The sequence below is a fragment of the Pholcus phalangioides genome, unplaced genomic scaffold, assembly GCF_987345545.1.
Source record: "Pholcus phalangioides strain wild (caught in Gottingen) unplaced genomic scaffold, Ppha-v1.0 ptg000020l_1, whole genome shotgun sequence".
NCBI classification, from domain to species: Eukaryota; Metazoa; Arthropoda; class Arachnida; order Araneae; family Pholcidae; genus Pholcus; species Pholcus phalangioides.
In genome coordinates this window covers 9,271,499-9,294,539 of record NW_028301613.1, presented here as the reverse complement: position 1 = coordinate 9,294,539, position 23,041 = coordinate 9,271,499, and the positions used below count along the sequence as shown (strand labels likewise).

General features: G+C 39.7%; 1 protein-coding gene across 2 annotated transcripts in view; it reads right to left on the bottom strand.

Moving 5' to 3' along the window:
* Nucleotides 1-13,078: 13,078 nt before the first annotated feature.
* LOC149070949 (suppressor of cytokine signaling 2-like) overlaps nucleotides 13,079-23,041 on the bottom strand; it is a 38,592-nt gene continuing 28,629 nt past the window's right edge. The window contains exons 2-3 of one of the 2 annotated variants that reach the window (XM_089248307.1): nucleotides 18,905-19,034; nucleotides 13,079-15,071 (exon numbers count right to left, since the gene is read on the bottom strand). In XM_089248307.1, the coding sequence (XP_089104433.1) occupies nucleotides 13,980-14,960 (981 nt within the window). In that variant the 5' untranslated portion in view covers nucleotides 14,961-15,071; nucleotides 18,905-19,034 and the 3' untranslated portion in view covers nucleotides 13,079-13,979. The remainder of the gene's footprint in view (nucleotides 15,072-18,904; nucleotides 19,035-23,041) is intronic. The other variant, XM_089248306.1, reaches the window with a different exon arrangement.

Genomic DNA, 23,041 nt, shown 5'->3' with positions numbered 1-23,041 from the left:
AAGCTGCATTAAGATCTTTCAAGCGGCGTTGATCTACTCCGAGTACCTTAAGAAAAAAGTCTCGTTTTCAACAACTATTTCCCGAACTTCCCAGTTTCAACCTAAAATACAGTTTTGATTTGTCACGGAAGTGTCATGTGACAGCAGCGTCAGGCTTTCACTGTTTTTTTTCCGCAAAAACCCGTGAAAAAGATGACTCATATGGGAGGGGAAGGAGGGAGAACAAAATGACTAAAATGCGTGTCTTAACATGATTTTGCAAAAATCTGGAATTTTTGTTATCCCGCACGTGGTATGTTGTGGAAGAGCCACACTCAAGGGGGCCAAAGAGCCGCGGTTTGCCGACCACTGCTCTAGGTCATTCAAATACTCACACACTCTCCAGGTCACTCTTTTAGTCAATCACTGACCTAGTCCCTCGCTCTCTAGGCAGAGGCGGATTTTATGGTTTTACTGCCTGTGCGCTACACAAATTTTGCCTCCCCCCCCCCCCGCTAATACGCCACTGTCCTTACGGGCCCCATCAACCTCTTCCAAATCTCACTATAGTTCCAATAGTTGTCAGCAACAGCCTTCTTCCTCTCAGATGCAAATGGGGGAAAAAAAGAGAATACAGTATCTCGTTTCTTTTATTATCATCCTCGTGAAGGCTACAACTCGGAGTAATGTTACGACCTCCTCATCTTCCCGATTCCGAGAACGTAATGCCTCTTCCTCCTCCTCATTTCTGCGAACTAGAACTGTTAACGATCTCCATCTGCGACGATTGGTTGCTCAAACGTGTCACGTGACACTTACACCTGGAAATCGCAATTACATGTACTATAGTTTTTCTCTTTATTGCTGAGCGTGTTCTTCGTATGGCGGGAAATCAAGCCCGTCTTTTTTTTTTTTAAATTCGTTCTTTGGTGACAGACCTCAGAGCTGAATTCTCTTCTGATCTCATGTTTTCTGATAATACATAATAAAAAAAAGAGAAACAATTTGAAAAGATAAGAAATATCAGACCTTCCTCTACCTTATACGAAAAAGAAACTCCTTTTTATTTCCAAATAAATGGTTTCGTAAATTTTACGTCACGGTTAAAACAGCTGTGACGGTGAAACTATGTGAATTTGATTTACCGTATCATTCACCTTTTTTTTCCCCAATAACTGATGACTGACCACAAACCGGATGCGGATCGAGGTTCGAAACTCTGTGAAAAGTTCGCTGAACCACGTCATATGCCCCGCAAATGTCTTTGGAAACCTATTTGAGGCTTATAGTTGAATCGACCACACGTTACACAAGTTATTCTCAATCTGGGGCCACATGAAGGATCCCCTTGCGGTCCTGGGATCACGGGTAGCTCGAGCTTACCTGCCGAACGGGTGCGAAGCCTCAAATGCCACCTCTAAAGGCGACCATGGCTGGAGGCTGACAGGGAAATAGCGGAGGGAATAGAATGAATATAGGAGGGGACCTCGACATAAACCTGATTGTTTTTCAGAAGAAAGCCACACACCATTGCTTATCGTGCAAAATTCCCATGACCAGACGTCCCTTTGTGGTAAAACTATGAAAAAAAGTTGTCCCGTTTATTTCTATACTAGACCTGTTAACAATCTTCATCTGCGACGATTGGTTGCTCAAATGTGTCACATGACTCTTACACCTGGAAATAACAATTACATGTACTAAAGTTTCTCTCTTTATTTCTGAGCATGTTTCTCGTATGGCGGGAAATCAAGCCGGTCTTATTAAAATACTTTTTTATCGGAAATACTTTCCTTGGTGACTTCGGATTAATGATTTTTTTTAAGTATGATGTACAGTACTGTATACATATAAGGGCGAAAGAGAACAAGTGGGGTGAGGGTGAAAGGATAAATCTACTTCGTACATACTTTCTCATCTATTATACTGTTTTTCTTCCATATTTTTTTTCTTTTTTCTAATGTGCGGTTAAGAGAGAAAAGGTTACCATATTTATCGCCAATTTGTCGAATAGAAATCATTCTAATTTCTTGCCAATTGTAAGCGAAGGGCTTAATATGCCAGATAACTTTATTCTCAAAACATTAAAAAACACAACTCCTATTTTTCCCGCATAATTTGGCTTTTGAGAGAAATGCTCATACCTTCACCTTTTCTACATCCGTGGATGACCCAGGGTTCTAGAGAGATCGATCTCATTTTTAATTTAGATTTGACTAAATTCAATAAGTATGAAGGGTCTCGCTCCTGGGTGAAGGGCTCTGAATAAGACGGGGAGCCACGAGAAGAAAATAGTCAAAAAGGGCCATGCAACTTATTGGCAGAAATGGTCCGTGGGGGGAACACAAAGGTTAAGACCCCCCCTCCCCCCAATCTAAGACAATGTTTCTCAATCTGAGATAATTTCTTAGGGGTCATTCAAGTACGTCATCATCGATGGGGGGGGGGGGATGGGGTTTCCGATTTGCTGACTTTTGATGACAAGGGGGAAGGGGGTTGTTTGGATGATGCTTACGTCATCAACCACCCGTTATGAAAATATGAAATATTCTTAATGACATCTTTTTCGGTGCGCCAAAAACGTAAAAAACACCTTTCGATAGTTATTGGGCACCTGACTAACATTATCCCTAATGATAAATCCCTTACAGAGCCAATTCAACGATCTCTAAATGTTTAACGGATCCTTCAAGTGCTCAGGAAATGTGTCCGGGATGCTTAAATGTTATGGAAATGAGCCTGGGCCGCTTAAATGTTGTGGAACTGCGCTACGCATAACTCAAGTAATCCGTACGTATGCCGAATCACTTAAGTAATCTGGGAATGTTCCGCAGGTAACTTGAGTGATGTGGAACCGCACCAGGGGGCCGCTTAAGTGCTCTAAAATTGTGCCCCATTTCACTCAAGGGATCTCTAAATGTGCCACGGATCGTTTAAGTGTTCTTGAACTGCGTCGCGGGTTACTTAAGTGATCTTTGAGGCCTACCTCGGTGATCTGAAAATGTGCCACGGACCACTTAAATGCTCTGGAATTGTTCCACTGGTCATATAAGCGATTTGTAAATGTGCCGCTTAGGTCATTTACCCTTCCCCCCCTTGGATGGTCATTTGGTCCATGGTAAATGGGGGGTCATTTACCCCCCCATTGATAACCTTCAACGCCACATTTGGTCCGCGGGTCAAGGGTTTACCATATATGGCTTAAATGGTGGGTCGCAATGAATTTTTTAAAGAGAAATATTAAGTTTTTACCCTTCAAATAGCATTGAAATTAACAGAAATCGATTATAATAACACACATATAAACGTATTTTGTTTCAAAATTTTTGCATTAAAAAATAAATATTTTTTCGTCTGGGGGGGAGGGAGGTGCACGAGCCCCCTATGCCCCCCTCCCACGGGTTTCTGATCCCACCAATATGCGTTAGGAGGTAGGGGGGGGGCAGTGATGACGAAATTTTGTTGACAAGGGAGAGGGGGGTCAAAAATGGCTAAAAATTTGCTTACGTAATACTTGAACGGCCCCTTACATGGTCTTAGGATATCCTAGAGTGGGGGGAGAGTGAAAATCAAGCGAGAAGAGGAAGCATAACAGGGAGTCGAGGCAACACCACCTATAGCAGAAGGCCTAGACGCGAAACTCGTAACGTCACTGAAGGTCATTTAACTTATTCTATTCGATATATTGCAAAAAAGAGCAAAGATGGCGCATGCGTCGGCCTGCTATATTGAATGGAGTGGCTATGGGTGAGATGACCTTCAGTGACGTCACGAGCTTCACGCGGAGGCCGCCTGCTATAAACGGTGTTGGTTGAGGGCAGGCCACAGAGAGCTGTGAAAAATAAAAAAAAATTTGGATGTGAAGAAATAAATCTGTCAATTGACATATTGCTGGAACTACTCTCAGCATTCCGCACAACTGTCGTCAGAACCGGGACCCCCCCCCCCCCCGCCCTTACGGTCATAGCCGTAAAGAATCATTTTCATAGGCTTTTTAGATGATGAGATCTGGTATTATGATTTCCAAGGGCAAGCGAGTATATGTGAAAAAACACTACAAATGCAAAGAAATATTTCAATCAGCTTGTACTTCTAGCTCTAAATACGGGGCACAGAACATCACTTTGCCCGGAGTTCCACGATGGTCCTGTATAGACCATCGTATAGAACCTGCCTAGGCGTTCAGAAATCAACCATATATATATAATGGTTTAGCTTACTGTCAATTCATTGAATATTGAATAGAAAGGATGTCACTCCTGGATGAGGGTAGGAGGCCCTGGATAAGACGGTATGGGGCGGAAAAAGAAAATATGCTTCAGAACCGAAGGCCATGGGCGAAAAGGGACAAAAAACGGTCAAATCAAAATGATTTAAATATAGCCTTTTCGAGGTGAAACTAGAGTTCCGTGGCAGGCATCGTATACTCATTGGTTGTTGGAGCTCCCAATTCTTACGAGTACGAAAGCCTGGATAACCAAGCGGAAATCGAGATGTAGTTCGGAAAGAAAATTCACATTCCTCTGTGGGGAATCGAACCACCAAGCTCTCACTGTCCGGGCGAGTGTTCTAATCATTGAACTACAGAGGACAGACATTTTCATTCCTTAGAGCATATGTATGTATCCTTATCCGCTTGGTTATCCAGGCTTTCGTACGAACAGCGGAGAGTGTGACATCTCGTTTCTCTCCATAAACTCCCAATTCTTGCTGACAGGACGGATTGGGAATAATGAAATTCGTTTCATTTCAGAAAAGCTATGACGTATCTATCGTTTGGAGACTCGATCTTCTGCTGCTCTATTCCGAGAATCGTTTGAGAGACTAGAAATATATAATCGTATTTGTTTGAGGTTTTCACAAAATCTCTTTCATTGGATTTTCCACGAAAGGGGGGGGGGGAGAGAGAGGAGGAAAAACAAAACATAACTATCTATTTCTAACTCTATTTCCTCGTTTTCAAAGAGCAGCAGCATCTTTTTATCGGAGTCGAGAGTACATTTCTCGAAATCGCGACGTTGGGAAAGAAAGAAACGCGAGATCGTGTTAATAATAACAATAATAATAGGTATCAAGTTACCTCCGGGAAATCCGTCAAGTGTCTGAGAAGCTTTATCTTCGAAAAAAGACTGCGATGACGTTTGCAAAAAACAAAAAACAAACATACACCGAGCGCTATTTTATTTCTGGAACAATGTTTATATCACGGGGGGGGGGGGGGGGGGTAGGTCGATTTTTTTTTTATAAGTCTGGCAGCCCCATTGAGTGGTTAGCGCATCCACCTCCAGTTTGACAGGTTTTCATTTGCTGTTCTCGAGGATGTATAGCAGTGGCCTGCAATTGTTGGTCCTGACTCTTACTCACACAACAGACTGCATATACCACTGCCCAAAAAAAAACCAATTTCCTAAGGAATTTTTAATGGCGGTTGCCGACTCCGAATCTGGCATTGGTTTTGTTAGATTGGCTCTAGTTTCTGAGATAACGCGCACACTCAACAATGTTGCTTATGGTGTATTACCACTGAAATTTTATTTAGAGGCAATCTGCAAAACAAATGCGATTATGAATCAGCACCCCAATATATCTTTGAGAAAAAGATCTATGTTGAGCAGTGTAATTGAAGAGTGGGCAAGGCCGTAACGAGGGGGGGATGGACTTGGGGCTCTGGTCCCTCCCCCGAAATGTGAGAAAATGAACCGCCTATACCTATAATACAATTTTTCGCTAAGCGAGTATTCGCTTGTATATTTGAAGTTTCAGGCAGACGCCCGATTTTTGTGTTCTGCAAGTAGTCTACGGTGTTCAACAGGACTACAACGAACAGTTATTCAATCACACTTCATAATTTGAGAAATTGGTGGAAGATGGCAGCACTGCACATAACAAGCATTATACAGGAACAAACTTCACGCGTTAGGTTCACAACACATAGGGGGTTATTCAATTATTACGTCAGCATCGATAGGGGAGGGGTTTCCGATTTGATGACAAGGGGGGGATAATGCTTACGGCATCAACTACCCTTTGTGAAAATATGAAACATTCTTAATGGCATCTTATTCAGTGCGCCAGAAACGGAAAAACCTTTCGATAGTTATTGGGCTATTGAAATAACTATTGAGATAAGTCCCCTACAGAGCCACTTTTTGGTAATCTCTAAATGTTTCACAGATCCTTCAAGTGCTCAGGAAATGTTTCCGGGCCACTTAAGTTGTGCCACGCATCACTCAAGTGATTCGTAATTATGCCACGGATCACTTAAGTAATCTGGGAATGTTCCACGGGTAACTTGAGTGATGTAGAACCGCACTGGGAGCCGCTTAAGTGCTCTAAAACTGTGCCAACTGTCACTCAAGAGATTTCTAAATGTGCCACGGATCGCTTAAGTGTTCTCGAACTGTGTCGCGGGTTACTTAAGTGATTTTTGAATGTGAAAAGTGATCTTTAAGGCCTACTTCAGTGATCTAAAAATGTGCCACGGGTCATTCAAGTGAATTGTAAATGTGCCTGTTTTACAAAATTAGGTTTGAGGGGTCAAGCCACATCAGATAACCTTCACGGCCACATTTGGTCCGCGGGTCAAGGGTTTACCATATATGGCTTAAAGGGTGGGTCGCAATGAATTTCTTAAGAGAAATATTGAGTTCTTACCCTTCAAATTGCATTGAAATTAACAGAAATAGATAACGTATAAAGGTTTTACTTTTTAAAAATTTCGAATTTTTTTCTTTTTTAATATTTTTAGCAGTGAAAAACATTTGTCTGGGGGAGGCGCACGAGCCTCCTATTTCCCCCCCCCCCCGCGTACGTTTCTGATCCCATCAATATGCGCTAGGAGGTGGTGGGGGCAGTGCTGCCGAAATTTTGCTGACAAGGGGGGAGGGGGTCAGTTTTGCTGAAGTAATACTTGAACAGCCCCATACACGCATATTCCAACATGTACCAATTTATTAGAAGTTCCGCAGAGGGATATGGACGAGGGGGATGTTGGCCTACCGTGTTGGAGTGTCTGCCTGCACCCGGAGAAGACTCTTTTTCAAATAGTCTTGAAAAGAATGGGAGATCGGCTCGCATTTACGCCTTGAAGTTGGAAAACCGCAGAAAATGAACCACCACTGTGCCATCAACGGGGTTCGAACCTTAATCCTCGCAATGAGAATTCATCACGATGCCGAACTACTGGTGTGAAAGAAATGATCAATGAATAAAATCTTCGTATTGAGTAAAATTAAAATTTGAAATATCTCGCTGCACTCATGTCCGATCTCAAGACACTTTGGTGACAACCAAACATACTATGATGATACCTTTTAGTTGGGAATCATTTTCCGAATTCATCCAAACAATATATTAAAACGATATAATAAATAAAAAAGTGCACGCAAAAGAGGAAAATGTACCTAAATATCGTAAAAATTTCTCGTGGTACCCTGAAGGGGGTCTCATCCTCCATTTTGGGAATCATTCTGGATTTGCAAAATAAAGGGGGGGGGGGCGTATGTACCAAGAGCTACCAATTTGTACCGAAATTTTTTTGAAAAATTCACCAATGGCTCTCGTTATTAAACACCAAAACCTGTCCGTGAGGGCCTCTACCAGAGGTGTACCCACAGGGGCTAAGCGGGCTCTAGCCCGGAGCAACACGTTCTAAGGAGCGCAAAATTTAAGCGATTGTGGTTAAGAATAAATTAGAACGGGACAAGAGCGGCCAAATTCGAATAGTCCGCAGGTGGCGAAACCTTGAATACCCCTCTGGCCTCCACAGTCCACACGTTTCCTCAAAATCTGACCGTTCAAAGAGCCAATTAGAAAAATTCAAAGAAAGAAGTGTGTGGCCCTTTTGCAAGGCGGCCCCCAGAGAACTTTCACTATATTAAATGATTAGCACACTAAATCTCGTTATCACAAAGAGCCCAGGTTGGACCATGCGTTAACACGGCCCTTTATCAATCTAGAACAGTGGTTCTTAGCCGGGGGTACGGGATGGGGGGAAAAAAGGTTTAGAACCACTGATATAGAATTTAAGCAATAACACAGGCAATAATACTATTAAATGCATACACGTCAATTGATAAGTAATCATAAATAATATCTTTATTTTGGCATCCACAAAACAATTTGAAAAAGAAAAATACACGATTTCATTACATCTCGTCGATTGATTATAACGAAATAGTATTATCACTAAATATCGAAAATAAATAGTTTTTGTATCGTCGACACACAACAATATTCAACATAAAACAAAATTGTTACAATCTTAAAAAAAATGATTCGAAAGCCACAATTCATTTTTTCTCGAGCGGGTGCTCATTTAATATAAAATAATGAAATCGTCGATTGAAATCAGAAACGCGGATCAATTCATCCTTGTGGGCAGGAGAGGTGGGGGCATCACTCTAGGGTCGTGAAGAAAGTAAATAAACATTTCAAATTGAATGAGTGGCTAAATCAACATGTAAAAGGCTCCTTGTTTGAAATGAGCTGATTTTTGATCGACATGGGGGGGGGGGGAAAGAACGTACCCTTGCCCCGCCGAACCCACTTGAGATAAAATTGAATAGAACGAAGCAACCTCTTTTGGAATTGGATCCATATCTGAACTGCGAATGGGTTTTATTTACTAGCATTAAACTACTACTGTCCTTCCTTCATCAAATAATTATAATGTAGCATTATAAATAACTGTTCTGTGTCTACCCAACTACCATTTTCCCCCCTTTATATATATTTCTCTAATATTTTACAATTTGTAATTTAATTGGAAACTTCAACTTATATAGTTTTATCTTAATGACTGGAGACAAATTATGTTATGTATCCCATGGAGTAGCTCATCTTCCTGAGTGTCTGTGGACGAAAAATTTTCAAAGCAGATTTTGTCAGCGAAACCACGAAACTTATAGATGCTCACGGACCACGTGAAATTTTGATCAATAAAATGGTTTTCAAATTGCTTTTGAAAGAAATGCGATAGACAATTAAAAACTATCAGAGGTCACAAAGTTGTCAAGCGTGCCTGGAACGTTTGGATATCGTTTCTACTGTATATTAGTAGCCATCTGCAAAATATTTTATGGTTGGTTCGTCGGCGAACAGCTTTGGTCGCTACAGTTCGATGGTTTGGGATCGGTGAACCCAAAACTTTTGTAGTAGGCCTATCCTATACACAGATTCGCTGTGCGGCTCATTACAACTTATTCTATTTAGAATGTGTTGCGGTCGAACGAGTCACGCTTCCGTAGCACTGATAGAAAGATGAATATCCTCTATTAAAAACAAGGATTTTTTTCCTGCAGAATTGGATATTCTAACGACATTCATTACATGCCATAAAAAATGGCCGTCGAAGAAAACGAAACAATTTACTTTTTTTTTTCCGAGAAAAGAATCGCTTCGGCGACGACGGATTCCAAGAAAAATGCCCCCTTTCTCCCAAATGGAATTCACGATTCAGGTCACAGACTCGAATTTTCTCTCGCCAAAATACACGACGTAATTCTATTTCGAATTTCGGTTTCGGTCTAATTGCGATTCTTTTGTTGGAAGCGAAAACGGCTTTAACCTTGTTTTTCGACGCCATCCAGATAGAAACTTGACCTATTTGCCGGATCTCGACACTAGTAGGTAGGGTCATGTGATCGACGTCAATGTTGGCTCGAAAAACAAAACAAACTTTACAATTGGCCCTGGAATTATCGAGCCGTAGGAGTTGATTGGGAAGGGGGGGGGTTAAGTATGTATGACAAACAGGTTTGAAAAACTTTGGTCGAAATATATAATTTTTATTGTTAACTTCTTTTAAGCTCAGTATATTGTCGAGAGAGTTGTTTGCTTTTATTACTGTGAAATTGTGATCGCTGCGTCGAATCCACCTTACCGTATGCCTGTAAAGGCGGGACAGCTGAAGTTATTGATAGGAGAGTCCATGGAATCCGGTCATTTTTCCTTCTGCCATGGCGGTAGAGACAAATTTGGATCTCAAAACGAATGCCAATTTTTTCGGGGTCCGTGAGCATTATCCGAGTCGAGTTTGTACCCATCACCCTCGGCTAATGGAGGCTTTACTGCGTTGAATATTATTTTGTAAAGTGGTCAGTGGAACACACATCGTCCGAAATATTACGTGACTTATCCAAAGTCCATTCTAAGCTTTGAAGGAAGACTCACGAGCTCGGCAAGTCCCAGTTCCCAAATGTGTTTTGGTGATGGACCTAGATTTCAAATGTGAGAAAACGATAGGAGGGACGACACAATCATAAATTAAGGATAATTGAAACATTGTTCAGAGCATACATTATAAAAACTCATTTCTACAATAATAATTACTACACACGGGCGTGGATGGTTGTAGGAATATATTATTACAGCATTTGTGATTTCGTTACAAGCTCGTTTCACCATCAGGAGATCCTTTGGTTTTATTTTGTTAATTATGAATTTTAAAGTACCATATATGCATTACATTAAGGGGTCTTCAACCTTTTTGAGTCGCGAGCACCTCTTTTATCAATCAAAAAAACACCATAAAGGAAGTCAAAAGGCCGAAACACTACTGACGTGATAATTACGTCATGTATTGTGTTTCGGTTAACATATGCTTAAACTCTAAAACATAATACAAAAGGCCGATTCACGCTATTCGGAACGTTAACAGTGTCTCACGGGTAACGTCAAATTTGCTCGATGTTTCAGACGTTACCAGTGTCAAATTATACGTTAATTATCAATCATTACAGTGACGTGGTGCAAGTCACACCATGTGGAGAATATTAATGATTACTATAAATTGAATTTCACGTTACGGCACAATCGTGGCCATCATGAGAATGAGTTATATAACCATAAGAATGCGTAGGTCATCCAAGGCGTCGTCCAGTAGGTGGGTTAATATGACCGTTAAGTCAAGGAAGCCACCGCTGGAACAGGACCTTGGGTGCCAAAAGTTTGAGATCCACTGATACAGAGTGAATCGACCTTAATTCTTGAATGGTGGATGTGACTATATAGTATTTTCAAAATCGCTAATATCAAACATTCTTGAGTGCTTCAAAAGAGCACCGCGGTATTCGCGAGTAACAGGTTGAAAATGTTTGCTTTACATAAACGAGATTCGTGACAGAAATCGATTCGAGTTGTGTAGAGGCGCCGATGTTTTTAAATTAATTACAAAATCAACATTTTGGTACATATGAATTATCATTGTCGAATCGCCCTCTTCCTTGGCCAAGTAGACAGAAGATTCAAGTTAAAGCAAAATAATTTTCTTTTTACTGAAAATTTGCCACACTAAGCCTAAATAGGACCAAGATCTAGTTGGGAGAGCTTAGAGCTTTGTTGAGATCATTCGATCCGTTTCATGAGTCAGATGCCAAACTTCAGGAGAGAATCTATATTGAGCTTCCTGATGAGCTTAGTTAGTCTATCATTCTTAAATGGGGTGAAACTAGACGTTTGGATAAAGTGTGTCGAGTTTAAAATTAAAAATATGATGCCTTATGCAATTAATTGTTCAACGTAACGGTTCGTCGGAATATCTTAACCTACGTTTATAACTACTACACTTCGAAGTTTAATGACGAATCAAGGGATACGTCGTACTCGTACATACACGTCGTCTCTCGCTTATAAAATGATTCAGAATGATGTTCAAAAGAAGAATTCTGATACTAAATCATCGACATGATTCGATTCCCTTTAAAGTTGGGACACTATTATTGATCGATATTAAAAATTTCGCAATGGTGGAGATTTAATTTTAGATTTACCCGTAACGAGAAAATTGTTTCGTTTTTTCGTCCGACGCCCACGAGACTTTTTTTTTGTCACTCACTCGCGAACAGAAATATGTGCCGACATCTCGTTTCGAAACAAAAGAAACGTTGGAGACTACTGTGTGGCTCGTTAAGAGTGGATTTACAGCAACTTACGAGCAATTTGTTGCTACAAGAAGGTTTTTTTTTCTCACAAATTCTGAGCCTTTAAAAACTTGCGAAGAAAAAACATGAAAAAGACAATTCAATGAATGAGAAACATAAGCTCAATTAATAATAATGACGACAAGGACACTTTGACTCGTTTCTTTTTTTTTTTTGTTGGTCCCACGATTTGGTTCCCTTCTGGTGAAGGAACGGATTAAAAACGATGTGAATCGGCACTCGATAATTTTTTGCAAGGCAGACGAGACAAAATAGAAATAAAATGAAATCAGGACGCAATTTACTGCGAATTATTATTGCCGGATAATATGCGTGGATAATTTTGCACCGCCGCGGGCCATGAATAATGAATAGAAATTGAAGTCTTCATAGTCGATATGATTGTCTCGATTAAAAGAAAAGATTGTCTTCCAAAGAAAACGTCATCTCCGAGACGATGACGGATATAATACACGAGTGTGGATAAATAATGCAAGTCGTTCGAGTGGATTTATTAAGACGGAAAAAGTTATATCTGAATTGTGTGTCAGAATTCGGCAAAGAAGTCACAGCGTCCATTCAGATACATGTCCAACTTCTTGAGAAGGCGGATACCATCCGGTGAATTTCGTCGTTCAACTACAATCGACACGCTGGGCTAGATGCATAAAGTTTCGCGACTTAAGCTGTAAAAACATGTCTTTTCCTGCACTACAACGCTAGTCTTCTTTTCATGTTCCTTCGCATATTCTTTCAAAAGTCCGCACAAATGAAACGTAACATGGTGCAGATCATGAGCTATAATGATCACACGTGATTTTCCTGTTTAATCAGCCAGAAGAATTTTCGCAACAAAACAGCAGAATCGCACCACGGTAAAGTACACTAGCTTGTCAAGTCATTGTACCGAACTGACCAAATTTCTTATTCATGGACGGTACCTGCCTTAAGAAGTTGGTTAGATGTCTGAATGCCTATGATGGGGATTCTTCTAACACATTACGTTCCATCTCTCTCACAGGTAACTTAAATTCTGCCACAACATTAGATATGCCTTGATAAATCACTCGAGCTAGTTCTACTAGATCGACCTAAATAGATAGCCGCGATAATTTGCTAGATCTAGAAACAGCTCTTGAAACCATCATTTGATGAGTTCCGGGCTGTTTCCCCCCTCCCCTTTTTCAATCAAACGAGGTTATATTGCATTTTCCACAGAACCTGCGATTTACAAGGGTCAATTGCCCAGCTTCAGGGGCGTACGTAGAATCGGGCTTTGGAGGGGGCACAAAATTTTTCTTCCTGAGAAATTGAGTTATCGCCCTCAAAAAAAAACATTCAAATTAACAGAAATTGGTTAAAATAGCATTTAAAAAGGTATTTCCTTCGATATACTAATTTTTGGGTCAGCTTGGGTACACCTCTACCTAGGTTTTAGAAGCGGGAGAATAAGAGTGCGATTCGGCCGTCGTGCCTACTTTTCAGTGCGATTAACCCGACCCTTTATACGGTACGAGAAATCTGCGAGACTAATTTGACAACTGATCTGGTGCCGACACTTTATTCACAATTAAAAGAAAAAGAGCTAAAAGTATTCCAGCATTAATTTTAAAGAACAGCGGTTCTCAACCGGTGCTCCGTGTTCACTTCCCAGAGCTCCGCGACCGCTCGAGGTAAATAAAAGAAATCAGCAAATTTGGCGAAATAAAAGTAAGCCTAGGAGGGGACTTCGCCATAGAAATTACATAGGTTGAGAACGGCTGCTTTAAAAGAATCTGAAGTGAGACCTGCTGCCGAATTAAGGGAAAGGGTTAATGTTACTCATTATCGTTGCCCCGTGGTCACTAAATGTGGCGTGACCCGAATTATATGCTGTTTTGGGGTTTGCTGTGACAAAAAATTAAAAAAAAATGTTTGAAGCAGGGCAGTCGTCGAGCTCTAGTTGTTCGATCGCCAGAAGTGAATAGCTCTGTGTTCAGCAATGAAAACTACGTCCGTTTAGTTTCTGTGGTACATATATAATAATTTATTGTGAACAGTATGATTTCAGATCACACATATACTAAGGGAAAGGTACTATCATTGACCGTGAGGGTACTCTTTTATGTACTCTTTGAGAGCTATAGGAAGACATATTGAACGTGAATGTTCCAACGTCCATTCCACGGATTCGGCGGAGGAAGGATTCTTCAACTGTTTCACAACGTTCATACGGCTCAAGTGTCTCAAGGAATGGACTTGCTTATACAGCGGATGATAAAGTTCGACAGGAGCGCTGCACTCTCCCGCCAGGTCCAACCAGCAGCAAGAGACACCACCACCCTTCTCGGCGTGAGGTGACTCTCTGCTGATCTTCACATAGTGTTCCACGAGGTCCGTGACGGTGTCGAACACGGGCATTCGCGAAACCAAGTCCTCGTCGCTGTCCAGTCTGAATCGTCCGCCTTTGTAAGCTATGCGCACGCTGGTGGGACCCTTCTTCGTTTGGACGCTAAGGGTAAAAAGGTAGTTCGTGTTCTCACTGTCCCTGACGAGGAAAGTGCCTACCCTACACTTACGAAGTTTTAAGGTCGCCTGCTGCCAGGATAGACCCTCGTAGTAATAACCACTGCACTGTAGTAGATGCACGCAACGGCGCAGTCGTTTGAAGTCCTCTTCGGGACTTACGTTCATAATAGCGTCGCCGTCATCGAGCGAAACACAAACCGCTGTCCTGACTTCGTCCCGGAGGTTACGGCCTCCCCCTTCGTGTTGTCCGCGAAACTGTTCCGCGATCGGTTGTCTGACGCAACGAGGATAGTGATGGTGTCGATGGACGTGGTCACCAAGAACGAAGAAGAACCTGTCGTCGGACTCCCGGGTTCCTTCGGCCAACACAGGAGCTGAGTCGCAGCCTGCGTCCTGCGACCTCCTCCAATCCGACGTGGCGTCGCCCCCAGACTTTTCCTGGCTGTCGATACACAGCCGTGGTCTCAGAATCGGAGGGCAAACGACGTTCGTGGTGGTGGTATCGGATCCTCTGACGTGAGCGGATTCCACCTTTGGGTACCGTGCCAACATGGCGCCGATGTGGAGAGCACGAGGAAACAACACAGAATCAATCAATCACTGATGGTGTATTTGTGTTTTGTATGAGTGTGGCCATAACACGATACCAGCTGATGTCAGCAACTATGGAAGAAAACAAAAATGAGAATGATTCAGAAAAAGCACAAAACCGCGAAATAAAATTCACTTTTAATTCAAATCAAAGTTTCCAGTACAAAAACAACTGCTCTAGTTGAATTAGTTAGTTCCCTTCATCTTTTCAATGTTAATTGTAAATGCTGTGGATAGTATACGATAAGGGAAACTCAACTGCAGATGTAATGGTTCCTTGGCAACTCCCTACGAAAAGTTGTGAGCGAAAGATGATCAAAATAAAGCACATGCATAAGTGCAGTAAAGCGTCATTCGACTCGAGGGTGACAGAAGACCTTTGAGTAGCAACATACCTACGAAATACCATTCGCTTCACCGATTTGCACCCACTATACTTATTTGAGTACAGCGAGGATTTGACTTTGTATAATATTGCATATTTTAGTACGTGTAGATTGGCATCGAAAAAATTTAGAATCGGGAAGCCATTTCTCTGGTTGAGAAATGAACTATTAAAATAGATTGGTGAATTTTATTGATGTATTTTAAAAAAAAACCCTCATGGAACATTCTTAATTGGTGCAAAATTTGAACAAAATATCCCAATATCAAAATAGAATTCAAAGCGCATCTAGGTGCGGACATGATTTTTGAAAGTCTTCCAAAGGCGCGTACACACTAACGCGCGGATCATGCAATGAAAGCATTCGCAATTGGTTTTTCAGTAATTTGTACGGCGTTGTGAACGATTCTTGAGCTGTTTTCACTAGACCCACCTTCAATCGGTTTTTTTCAAGGAACACAAAGGAAGTTTGTGTACCCACGAGCGGATTAGAACCGCTGCATGGGGGTTACGTTGCAAGATCGGCGCGCTAGAGTATATGCGCCTTTACTTTGAATGCTGGCGAATTCGAGATTTCTTGAAAAAAATAAATAAACCACATTTCGAGAATCCCTTTTTTTGCGTTAACCGTCACCAGTGCGGATTTTTCGTTATACGTGCGCATATAAGCTTAGCAGAGTACGCCGATTTAAATAAGCTTGATTTAAATCACTTGGATTTTTTTCTATATCAAAAACTTTAAATTTCATCTTTCTCTTTAACTTCAACGATGAAATAAAAATAACCTGGTATGGCATGCATGTTATTGAAATGAGGTGAACTTCTAGATTAAAAGAAATATAGATCTGATAAATTTTGACTTGAACCTAATTCCTAGGTATAATGCAGAAAGATAGCTGTTTTATTTCTAGATTTTGTGCTCGGGAAAAATTACAGAAAAATTTAGGGAGCTAAACTTAGATATAAGTATTTGCAGTGTATGAAAATGGGGCACTAGGGTTACTTTAATATAAAAGCAGAGGAATTATTTTATTTTAATATTTTTATGCCCTAGTTGCTGATTTAATAATGGAAGAACAAAATACCGATGAATGACCCAACATAAATACCGATGAATTAAAATTTTAATATGAAAAGCGAAACAGTCTAGAGTTCTAGTTTTATTACCGAAACTTATTAAATCTTTGAAAGAATAGAAATGCGTAAGCCTAAAAATTATTAAGCAACATCATGCAAGTCAGAAACACACCACAATAAATGCATCCATCAATAGGGCAAGAAAAAAAAATCTTGTTAATAGAATGTTTTTCATTTAATTGATGCTCAATGACCCTTTCGTTCGAGAAACCCAGCACTATATGTGATACTAAAACGCCACCCAGGTATTTACTTCAAAGGGAGTGCCTTCATGAATAAAAGCATTTATACAAGAATCAATGGAGTTGATTTGGGCTCAACAACCTTTCATGTGACATAAACACAGATTTTGGATGTTCATATTTCTTGCTTGTGGTTCGTTTGTTAGTTTATTCATTAATGCTTAATTAAATTTGAGAGATTAGGTAAAAAAATAGGTGATATGCATTCTTAATGATTGCCAAGATTTGTTTGATAAATAAGCAGTACAGCAACCTGTATTTTTAAATTTTTGATTCACCGGCAATAAAATCCGTCGGGATAAAAATGATTTTAATACGATAATTTTAATGCTCACAATGAGCATTTAATGAGAGCATTCGGTTGGGACCACCACATTACCGAAGGCAGCCGGGAAAAAGAAAGTTTGTATCCATATTACGGACCTCAGTGAATATGTAGTATCAGATTCAGTTTTTCTTGAGGCTCAGCATGAATAGAAAAAACATAACTGACAACATAAAATACGTTAGGGTCACACATGCACTCAAGTTCCTGAATATGTACCAATTCGTCAGATATTAATTCCCCGGAAGAATATTTACGAGATGCATGTACGGTCAAGTAGTAAGCTAATTGGATCACATCGGAACACGAATTTAGGTGTAATCGAAAAACTAGCGAAGCCAATCGCAATTAATTTCTGCTCCTCAATCAAATGTAGTATGAATTTACATATAATTGTCGATTTGGGAATCCGGTCAAACTAATCGGATCGGAGTTCAGAAACATCACGAAAATCCATTGCCATCATCGGACTTATTCGAGAAGACAATGCCTAAAAACAAAGACCCTCCTCCACCCTCTTGGATGACCCAATTCTGGCTCGAGAAAAACAAAAAAAAATGAAACGAAACGAATGGCCTCGAGCATCATTTTTTTCCCTCCCCTTGATCTTTTGCCCATAAAAAATATGAAAGAGATTGGAAGGAAAAACTAGACCAGCGCCATACACATACTGTATACATATTTTTTACGTTATTTCGTAGCAGCGAAGGACATCGTCGTTTGTGGTATCGTACGTAGAAAGAGAGAATTCCAAGAAATTCATGGGCCAGTTGTATGGGGGGGGGGGGGGGGGAAGGAGGCAGGCTGCTGAGCAAGTAGATACGTAGATAAACGTACGAGAAAAGAAAAGATTAAGGGTACGTGCGCTCCTCAATAGGAAAAAAAGGCAGCAGCAGCACATAACGGGGCCCTCGCTTTTAATCCCGACAGATGTTGTGTAAAAAAAGGCTGAACGGAATCGAAAAAATTCCACGAAGTGGTCGCCAAAGACTAGTTTATTCTCGTTCTCTTGGGGCTCCACTCGCATGTATCAGAAAAGACGAGAACGGGAAGGAAAAATGTTGCCATCCGAATCTAGGCGGAACATCGCAAACATTTCTTACTGATTTTCATATTAACCTAAAAAAAAACTAATTCGATTTTGTGAACACCCTGAAGGGTATGTAGTTGAATGATGATCATAGCGTTTTAATGCTTTTAAATTGATAAACAGTCAAACCCATTAAGGAAGAAAAATTCGATTAAAAGAAAGAAAAAATAAAAGAAAATATTGCATATTGCATGTTTATAGTTTTGAATTCATAGAACACTGAAAGACTGGTGCATTAAAGACACCTAGGTAGTCTAAGAGAAGTTTGTATTCATCGCTTCCACTAGGGCTGTCCAAACACCACCACAGGCCGTCAGGCCATACTTTGCGATCCTCATTTCCATACTCACTCTTGAAAATCATTTATGGTAATTCGAAGCGGGTTCGACTACAAGTAGTCACATATACCATTCAAGGGGAGAGGGAGTCCAACCCCACCCACCTACCTTGCGTACGCCAGTGTGGCTGTACTTAAGTGTATTTTCAATCGGGACGCGGCCCGGTACCGTAAGATCGGTAGGATAGCAAATCTTAGACTAAAAACTCGAGTTGCTTTAACAATTGGTTGCCGGTTGTGATGATGATTAAAATAAATATAGTATGGAACCAATTTAAATAAATGTGGAGAGTTTTATTGTCTTAATTTACCGCGCTGAAATCTGAAAAAATTAGAGAACGGCTGCACTATGCAGGGGGGGGGGGAAGTGTTTCACTACCTCTTCTTACCTTAAAACGTTTATGCCTGCGCCTTTGCATTCCATTTCGATTCGGGATATTTGTGGAAATAGCACCAATTAAGAGTATTCCAAGAGATCTTTTAAATACAGCAACAGGAAGTATAACACTGGACAAGTGTCTTCAGTTAATGACAGCAAAATATGACGATATATTTGAAAAAAAAAAAAAGTTGAAATGAAATTAAATTGTGTTAATCACATTAAACTTTAAATAATCAATTATAAAAGAATCTTGCATAAAAGTAACAATATAATCAGGGCCGTCTTAAGAGTATCATGGGCCCCCGGGCCAATTCTTTTTTCTGAGGCCCCAGCGTTAAGACAGCACTGAATATAATGTGGATGATTGGTGGAAAACAAAAGTACCCACGAGATAATATAATATATACAAACTTCAAGAATTCATTTCTAAACCAGAAATGGCTTCTCGATGCTAATTTTTTCGATGCCAATCTCTGAGTAGGGCTGTCATCTACACGTGCTAAAATATGCAGCATACAAAACCAAATCCTCGCTGTACTCAAACGAGTACAGTGGGTACAAATAGGTTAACAAAGAATCCAGTCAGTGAGCTCTTTAATTACCCGAGAAAAGGATGACACCGACGAAAAGGCCAGAAACAGACTCTCGCAGAAAATGTTCAAGTACATACATGCAACTTTGCAGTGAATAACACCACACATGTATTATACGCTATTTCCCTATACTGAAATCCAGCTAATGAGCTGGACGTCTCATACTGAAAAGTTATTTGCACCTAATAACATCTGTTGATCCGAAAGGAAGAGAAGTGAGTTCAACCGAATGTTGTAATTCCGGCCTTAAACGGATGTTCGACTGTACAGTGAAACCTCGCACAACGTCCATGATATACACTAATGATAAATCCCTCTACAAAGATATTTTCTCAAGTCTTGTGTGGAATCGCCTATAGCAGTAGACAGGATATACTGTATCCTGAGTTTCGAGTGAATGTAACCGATAAGCTAATTGGTTGCTTTTGGTTAATTCCACGATAAAGTACACCATAGTGATGATTTTTCTAATTATTTTTTAAAATATTTTTGAACTTCAGTTTTGCGATAAAGTCCAATTTTTTTTATGGGTTTTCTATTATTAAAAAGTATCATGCGTGTCTGAATCTACCAACATCAATAGTCAAAAATTACTTTTGTAGCAACATGCGGTCTACTTGACTTCCGATTTCGTACTTGAAGCATGACAGCAAAAAAGTAAGTTGACGCTAAATTTCATTATACAAATACGCCGCCACAACAGGCAAAATGCCCAACGAGGTGGCTGAGAAAAAGATGCCCATAATAAATATGGATGTCATATATTTCAAAAATACAGGAACCCAATTAAAAATGCAATTACAAACTATATATATATATATATATATATATATTTAAATTTTTTTTTTCAGTTAGTTTCTTTTTAACTACAGTAAAAAATAAAGTGACAAGTTATTTGATCAAATTCGGGTCTATTTGAAAACTTCATTCCTCCAGTAATCATGCCCAAGACAGCAGAACTTAGAGCAGAGCAAAAGCAATGAATGAATGAGGGAATCTGGCAGACATGCAGAATTCATAAAGTCAGAAACTGAAAGGCAAAATAAGTGTCCTAAAAGAGATGCTCCCAAATCTAAAAAAAGAACAGGAAAGCAAAAGGGGGGGGGGGGGAGGGGAGTAGACGATGTAAGTGAAGAAAGTTTGCTCTCAAATGTCCTTCAAGTAGTAAAGGGCTATCAAATCAAACAGCTCATTTGCAAAAGCATTAGCTAAAACTAAAAGGTCTATCTCACAAGTCCTTATAAAAGAAAAGTAGCTGTGCAAAAACACAGTGAGCAATATCAATCTTGCATTTCACATAATTTGAAAAAAAAAACCTCCAGTAATATCAAGTGAGACGAAGTTGTGAAAGATTTTTATATTTGTGATACCGTGTTAGGCTCCTGGTGCAAGTTTCAAGATAATTCCCACATCAGATAGCATGGAAAAAATTCAAAAACGATATTTATATTTTATTCTGGGAAGAGACATGCATATAGTATCCTACAATTGACTGACGGTTTTTAAAATAAGATAGCGGGAAAATAGTGACAGATATAAAAGTCATTCTTGCGGAATATAAGGATGCGAAATCAGGAATTTCAGCTATAGCATTCATGTTGCAAGGGGTCGTATAGTTATTAGAATGGAAAAATTAACTTTCTACACCAGTGGTTCCCAACTTTTCCCTTCCCGCACCCCCTTGGATAATAAGTTTTTTATTTTAGAAAATTCGGTGTTTTCTCTGTAATTGATTAAATTAATTATCAAATACTTAATTTCTATGACTTCTTTTATTTATTGTTTAATGTCTTTTCGACTACAGCTGATATAATTTTGGCTTCATTTTTTTTAAAAATTAATTCATAAAACGAAAGTAAAAAAAAAAATTTTTTTAACATTTATGAGAGGTTTGGAAAAAAGGATTCATTAAATAGCTCTTCATTTATTGATTTCACAACTGTAAATTAATGTTTCTTTGACACTTGACTGAATTTTTTGATGTTTTATTAAAGATAAAAACTATGTCAAAAGATGGTTTTCCCACACTCATAAGAGGAAGAAATTTTATCATCACTATGAATAAAAAATGTGGCTTCTTTTTGTGAGAGTCACAGTATGATTAAATTTCTATAAAGGTAACAGAAGATAAAATGAAAAGTTTTGTTTTATTTAGTAAATTCAAACTTGGGATGTATTATCCAATTTCAAAAATTATCTTAAATACAAAAACTTATTGTGTGATTTTTTATCAGACAGAAATTTCAAATGTAGTGTGAGTCGCGCATAGGAAGGTAATTTCCATGCGTGACTCGCACTATTGCGCAAAGTTTTGTAAAATAACTTTTGTCGTGTAACACCGGCTTCAGGCCTCCAGTCTGATCGAAACTCCCCTCGATATAACGATATGCTTTTCTACGATGAATCCCTCTATAACGATATTTTTTGAGGAAACCCGGCTATAACGATATTTTTTATATTTCGCTCACAATCGCCTTCAATATATTTTTAGATTCCTCACCAGTTTTTTGTTCTTTCTAGGGAGAAAAATAACATCAATATTTTGCACCACCCGATCATCGAAAGTGTTGAAGTTGGTGTAGTACACAAAAAAAATTGAACGGTTAACAACTTTACAGCGTGTGTGTATGAAACTAAATTTTATTCATCAACTAAACAATTATAGTGGATCCCACCACAGCCGGTAAAATTTACGGGGAAGCAAATCTTAGATGAACACATAGAACACCGTTGTAAAATTGTCGAGTTTTGAATTGGTGGAGGCGGCAAAATCATGTTTGCCCCGGGCAGCAAGATGATACAAAAATCGTAGTTACGGCCCCGCTGGTTCTAAGGACAACGGGATTGTTCACCCCTGAATATCGCTTATAACATTTTTCAAAAAACCGTCATGAAAAAACGCTGTAAGTGGGAAAAGCTTTAATGAGAATTACTTAGAGTTGAGACCCCCGAAAATAAGTCGTACTAAGCGGTAAAACGTCAGAAGTGGGAACATTACAAGCGGGATCGTCTGTAGAATTTTTTGCTGCGAATAAAAAGTTACGAATTCATTTTATGATAGCATTAACAATTCAGAACAGATGCCAAACAAGTGCATAAATTTGGTGACGTCTGACGATAATTCTACCTTTCGATATAACGATAACCCCTCTTCGATATTTTTCTTGGTCCGTAGAGTATGGTTATATCGAGGATTCACTGAATTTACTTATCCGTGAAGAACATCTTGCGACACATTGGAGGCTATATTGGACCGGCCATTTTCTGCACATTAGACCAGGAAGTAGAACTTATTGTCCAATCCATGTCGAGTTGCAAGTTGCATCACTCATCGTATCAGTCCAGTGTGCGCTCTGCCTCAAAGTGCAGCAAGATATTCTTCAGGGATAAGTAAATACAGTGTGTACCCGGTAGGAGGAACGCAGTAGCACAAACTTTAAAAACTGTATGAAATATAATTTGCTCTTCAATGCTATTTTGTTCCACGTGGCGCGAACAAAATAAATCTATTACAAGAAGTCAACATCCTACGAGAAATATAAATTGCTCTT